Source organism: Globicephala melas, chromosome 1, assembly GCF_963455315.2.
Source record: "Globicephala melas chromosome 1, mGloMel1.2, whole genome shotgun sequence".
NCBI lineage: Eukaryota > Metazoa > Chordata > Mammalia > Artiodactyla > Delphinidae > Globicephala > Globicephala melas.
The window spans coordinates 53,836,432-53,842,431 of NC_083314.1; the positions used below are offsets into that span (position 1 = coordinate 53,836,432).

A 6,000-nucleotide genomic window follows, 5' to 3' on the forward strand; every position below is an offset into this window, starting at 1 on the left:
TAGGCAAGCTGGCAAAGAGGAAACTGTTCCAGTGGATGCTAGTTTTGTTTTAGTATAAGTGGACATATATCTCTGACTTTATAAGCAAGTTGGTATATGTTTATGTATGTGTCTTCTGCTTTTATAAAAAACTTGCTGCTAATTTTTCCATTGTCTTTTCTTAATCTCTTTATCTTAAGAAGAAAATAGTAGTTGCATTATTATCTTAACCTTGAGGAGGGCTTTGCAGCAAAACTGCCTGTTTCCAAGAAAGAGGGAGAAAATAATGAGAATTACTGGCTGGTATTTTAATTTTATTTCGCAAGTAAAAGCAACCTATTCAACCAGAACTTACATTAGGGCTCTGTCAGGGTACAGCTACAGCTAAGAATTACTAGTCATGCAAAATGCAAACAAGAATTACTCAAAACCTACAGTGATAACCTTGTACATATCACTTCTGTACCTCTATGCTAAAGTAAAATACCTGGTTTTGTTTTTCTGTTGCATGTAAAAATTCATTTATCTTAAGCTGATATCTAACTATCTGAAAGACAGTTTAATCCTAAATCCCTTTTTAATAAGTTCATGGTCTTTGGAGGGAGGGGCATACTGAGAAGTGAAGCTATTATTTTTCTTTCATTGTTTGTTAATTTGAATAGTTTTGAGTGTTTCTAAAATTTCCTTGGACACTCTGTCACCTATATGTTAGTCCTAAAAGACGATTCCAACTGGGCAATCACTTTCTGCATTGGCTTATTTGTAAATGAGATATTTATCTGTCTCCACAGGAAAAGGTGTTTAGAGTTAACTCTGGTAGCACCTAATATGGCCACCTCTTAATGCCATAATAGTCCTTGGGTTATAAAAAGACGTCGTTTATTTATGTTGGGTAGTCATCAGATGTCTTCCTTCTTGGGTTTAGTGTAGTAATTGTACAGACTTCAAATCCCTCTTATGTGGTGATCTAACTAGATTTTTTTTAATATGTATTGAGCATACTCTTTCATACTGTATGATAATATATCACATTTTTCACACATTCTTCCACTAAGAATTACAAATTTATGTCATGAAAAGACGACCCAAGGATATAGACCTGTGTATTTTCTGCTGTGTTTGTGAAGAGTGGGTAGTCATGTAGCAATGTGATAGGTTCAGGGGTGTGAGGTAATTGCACTCAGGAGTAGTAAGCCGCAGGGAAACTTGGCAAGGCCTGTTTATTTGGATTCTTTGTAGCATTCCTTTGTCGTTGGAGATAAGGATGCTCCTTTACTCTGATTATAGGGAGGGCACCTCCCACATGAGGGTTTTATGACCTGTTTTAGGGGAAAAGGGTGAGGGATATGGGAGGTCAGAGTGACCTTCCTGCTTCTGCCATTTTCTCAAACTCCTTTGGCTTGAAATATTCAATATGCCACGGTACCATATTTGGGGGTTGTGTGTTCCAAACTCCATCATCAGCAATTCCCATGCCCACCTCCAGAAGAAACGTATGTCTTTATTCCTTCTTGATACAACTGACCATTGATGCTATCACCACTGACTGCATTCAAGGAATATTTTGATCCCCCAAATTTGGGGGTTAGTAGAAGAAATTATTTATTTCCTCTTCACCAGTAGCAACAAGGTGAACATTTTTCAAAAGTAACTCTACTAGGAATCAAAGAGAAAGTTAAAAGATAGGAATGTAGAAGTTTGTAGAGCACAGATGCCTTGTATCAAAGAAACTAAGGTTTAACTCAAGTTGGCTGAAATAACTTTCCCAGAATACAGATCAAGAGTGTTCTGTCTTCTCTTCATCACTTTCTGATGAAACCTGTAGGGTATTCAGACAGATCCTATCCTTCAGTGAAGTTTGACCACTTTCTCTGTTTTTGAAAGCTATTATTTGGGCTTGGTCTTCCCATCAGCCATATGGCCTCTATGGCAGTTTTGAGTCTGTTTACCTCCTTCTGGCCGCCTGCTCTTAAAAGCGAAAAGACTTGTCTATACTCCCAAGCTCAGAGCCTATTAGACTCTGTTTCCAATGGAAGGCATGTCCTAGCTCTTCCTACTCAATGAGATTCTCTCTGGTAAACTCAGTCTTGTCTATTTCTTTTTCTACCCTTTCTACCTTCCAGAGATAGTTTTTTCTTAAGGCTTAGAATATTTTTAAAAATATGTTACCACATGCATTCTATTTCAGGTAATCACCAAGGTTGTTAAAAATGCATATAGTGAGTGATAGAATAATTAAAAAGAAAGATAGCCTTCTTTCTCCCAGATGAATATTCACATTCTGTTTTATTTTGTTTTTCTAATACCAAATAGCTAGCAATAGAGATTTATGCCAATTACTGGTGTCTTATGGGAGAAAGTGAATGAAGGGGGAGTTTTCTGTGGAAAGGATTGTGTACTTTGTTTTTCTCAAGTTATTCTTATTTTTATTTCAGTCTTTGTTTCTCTTGGCTTTCCTCCTAGTGGCAATCTGTTTCTCTTTTATTTTTCTTTACATTTAAAAGTTTCCTACTCTGCTTCCAACTTAATTGTTTTTATTAAAACTTAATCCTCAAAATATTGGATTTTGTATTTATAATTCGTAGTTAAAAACATGTTAAAGTTGGTTTTCCAGTTTAGATTGTATTGGCGTCTTAGGGTGAAGTGAAGAAAGAAGGATGAAGATTAAATTATTCTCCTGGACTGCCCTCCAGGAAATCCTTCTCTATACTCTAAAAGTTCTTGTTCTTTTCTAGGAGTCCAATGTGCTGATTGCTGCTAACAGTCAGGGTACAATTAAGGTAAGCTATTTTATACATCTCCATTTTTAGGCTATAACAGACTATAACTATAACATGGAAATGTAGAGTTGTACTGAGCCTTAGAGAGCATGCCAAATCATGGGTCTCTGTCTGCTTGGAAATGGCTTTGATTGAAGGGGAAAAGAATAGGTAGCTTGCAACTATGGGGAAGATGATAGTACTTGTTAGAGGTTATAGGAATGCTGAAGAGATTGAAAGGCGGTCAGGATGAAAAACAGATGAAGACTGTTAAGCATTCACAGTGGGGCGAGCACTGCTGAGCTTCTGTCACGCCAGTGCAGCTGCCCCACAGGGTGTTCAGGGAACAAGATCCAAGATACAGCATCAGATGCTTAGACGTTCACCAGGTTTTAAAATGTCTTACTCTGATTTTACTCTTCTCTTCCTCGCGTTTCTCTTCCTTCTCTTCCATGACAAGGAGATTTTTGCTCAGTTGCTAGGGAAAGAAAAGGTATTCTAGTGTTCCGTTGAAAATTGATTGATCATGTGATCATGCCATTGGTGTAATCTGAAAACTTTCATGTCTCTTTGCTCACAGGCTCATTCCCAAATTCATATATAGTTTTCCACATACTTTTCTTCGTAGTTAGGAGTTCAAGGAAATAAAAATTTTATCTAGTTATACCATTGGATATTCAGCACTTGGGCACAATACATTGGATAAATAAATCCTGAGCTAAGCAGTGAGCTTTTAAACAAAACACCATTTTGGAGGAGGTTTTTAGTACCTGGGTTTGATTAGCACTTATTCTGTGGGTACCAGTTCTTTCCACATATTCTCTGCTGATACAGAAGTGTCAGGATGCATTTTTAAAAATAATATGTATCTATTTTCCTGCCAGTTAGCATTAATTTTGCCATGGCTTCCTTCCACTCATCCTGAACGGAGAATGACCCAGCAACCAAGAGAGCAAATCCAAGCCTCACACATTGTCCTACAGAGATGAAATGAGCAAACTCAAAGCAGAACTGCACTGTTAGCTAGTCAAATTAATTTACATGGTATACTTCTTTTTATGCAGCCAGTTTCTCTATTTGGAAAGCCTCATTAGAGAGCCAAGGCTGTGTTCTGGAAGCCTCAAGCAAGATGGTAGGAGGTCTTGGAATCTCTGTTTTAAGTGGCTCTCTATAGTCTCTCAGTTTTTCTTTATTCTCATGGCAAGACATGTATTGAAAAAGCTGTACTGTATTCTTCAACAAGTTTGGCCTTTGAGGCAATTGGGATTGCTAATGTTTCTACAGAAAGCTCAAAGCTACATACATACTTATAGGGTCTCAGCGACAAATCTAAGATTTTTGTTCAATAGCATTGACCTCTTATGTAAAGTAGCCTGCTTGGCAAATGTAAAGACAAAAAGCATTATGAAAGCACAGATATAAGTCAGGCCTTAGCACGGCAGAAGATAAGTTGCTCCTTTAATTCTTTGCCACCTAGAATTACAGTCTCCATCTAACATAATCCTTTTTGACAGTGCTCATAATTGTCCGCATGTTCGATGTCCTTTCTCAGCCATTTCTTCTACTCCTTTTATAACTGATCATTGCTTCTTCTTTATTTTATTTATTTTTTATACATCTTTATTGAAGTATAATTCTTCTTATTTTTAGTTTTAGCACAACTTTTTTGTATGATAAGGTACTACTCTAAGTCTAATAGCTAACAAAATATCTCAACATCCAGATGCTTGACTAGAAAATAAATTAAGCAATAGGAAAAGACAAGATTTTAGGTCCTGTATACCTTGATCACTATAAAATGTTTATCAGTGCAAGAAATAAGTGGATTAAAATTCTGAACAGCAGTACTTAAACTTTTTCTTATGAATGTGGAAAGATACCAACATAATATTCCAAAATGTTATATTCATGCTATGGATCAGTCAGGTCATTTATCTGTGTTTTATGTAGTTTATCTTGAAGGCTCCTTTGTTGACTGTGGAGATAACTAATCTGAAAGAGTTCATGCAGCTACTGAATTGAAAGTAAGAATGGATTCATGTCTGATCCCTTCAAATTCTTTGATTTTAGCCAAAGCAGTTGGGAAAAGTCTACTTGATTTGGTTCTCCATTTACAATATAATAAAGACTGATTAAACTCTTCCTATATTTTAAAACTATTTTATTATACTGATTCTTCTTTCTCCCTATTAGGTGCTAGAGTTGGTATGAAGGGTTTACTCAAGTTGAATTGTACTTGATCCGGCTGAAATACATCTGCAGCTGACAATAAGAGAAGACAGAAACTGTCGTGTGATGTCTCTCCCCAAAGTCATCATGGGTTTTGGATTTGTTTTGAGTATTTTTTTTTCTTTTCCTTTTTTTCCCTCCTTTATGACCTTTGGGACATTGGGAGTACCCAGTGAACTCTCCACCATCCATGTAACTCTATGGACTTTGCTGCTGTTGGTGGTATGGTTATCTAATTTTTGTGATAGGGAAACAAATTCTTTTGAATAAAAATAAATAACAAAAAATAATAAAAGTTTATTGAGCCACAGCTGAGCTGGGAAACTTTCTGTTCAATGTGGCAAGAGATAATTTTATCTTTTCAAGAAGTAGCACACATGAACTATAGTATAATATACTGATGAATAATTTTTAGGGTCCATATTTCCCCACCTCTTTGGAATTATGCATATCAACATAAAGTATATGGATTCTTTCTGTGAATTTAATGTTTACAGTAGGTAGAAAGATTAATTACTTTATGAAGTTCTCTCTTCATTCTCTGACCAGATTTATATTATCAGCAAGTACCAGATTCCTCAGTCCCTCTGGATCTGGCCAAGGGTCTAACATTTTGACCTGTTGAGACCACATTCAAACAGAAAGGGAATATCAGTCTGTGACAGCTATCTCTGTCTTTTCCTTTGAAATGTTACCCATAAGGCCCTAAATAAACCCTAAATGTACACAAACCAACTTATTTTATAAAATCATGGCTATCAGATAGTCATAGGTATTAGTACCATCATGGGGTGATCAACTTTGAGCAAAGGTCAGCAAACTTTTTCCATAAAGGGCCAGATAGTAAATATTTTAGGCTTTGCAGGTCATATGGTCTCTGCCACAACTACACAACTCTGCCATTGTGGCAGAAAAGCGGCCACAGACAGACCATATATAAACAAATGGGCATAAGCTGTTTATGAAATAGGTGGAGGCCCACAGACCATGGTTTGCCAGGCTCTCACTTAGAGGAAAAGAAATTGAAGCCCTA

The 6,000-nt window shown here is 36.5% G+C and overlaps 1 protein-coding gene across 7 annotated transcripts in view; it reads left to right on the top strand.

Moving 5' to 3' along the window:
* Positions 1 to 5,277, top strand: part of COP1 (COP1 E3 ubiquitin ligase) — a 278,313-nt gene extending 273,036 nt beyond the window's left edge. For all 7 annotated transcript variants that reach the window (XM_070043911.1, XM_030875399.3, XM_030875401.3 and 4 more), the window contains 2 exons: positions 2,715 to 2,759; positions 4,932 to 5,277. In XM_070043911.1, the coding sequence (XP_069900012.1) occupies positions 2,715 to 2,759; positions 4,932 to 4,949 (63 nt within the window). In that variant the 3' untranslated portion in view covers positions 4,950 to 5,277. The remainder of the gene's footprint in view (positions 1 to 2,714; positions 2,760 to 4,931) is intronic.
* The last annotated feature ends 723 nt before the right edge of the window (positions 5,278 to 6,000 follow it).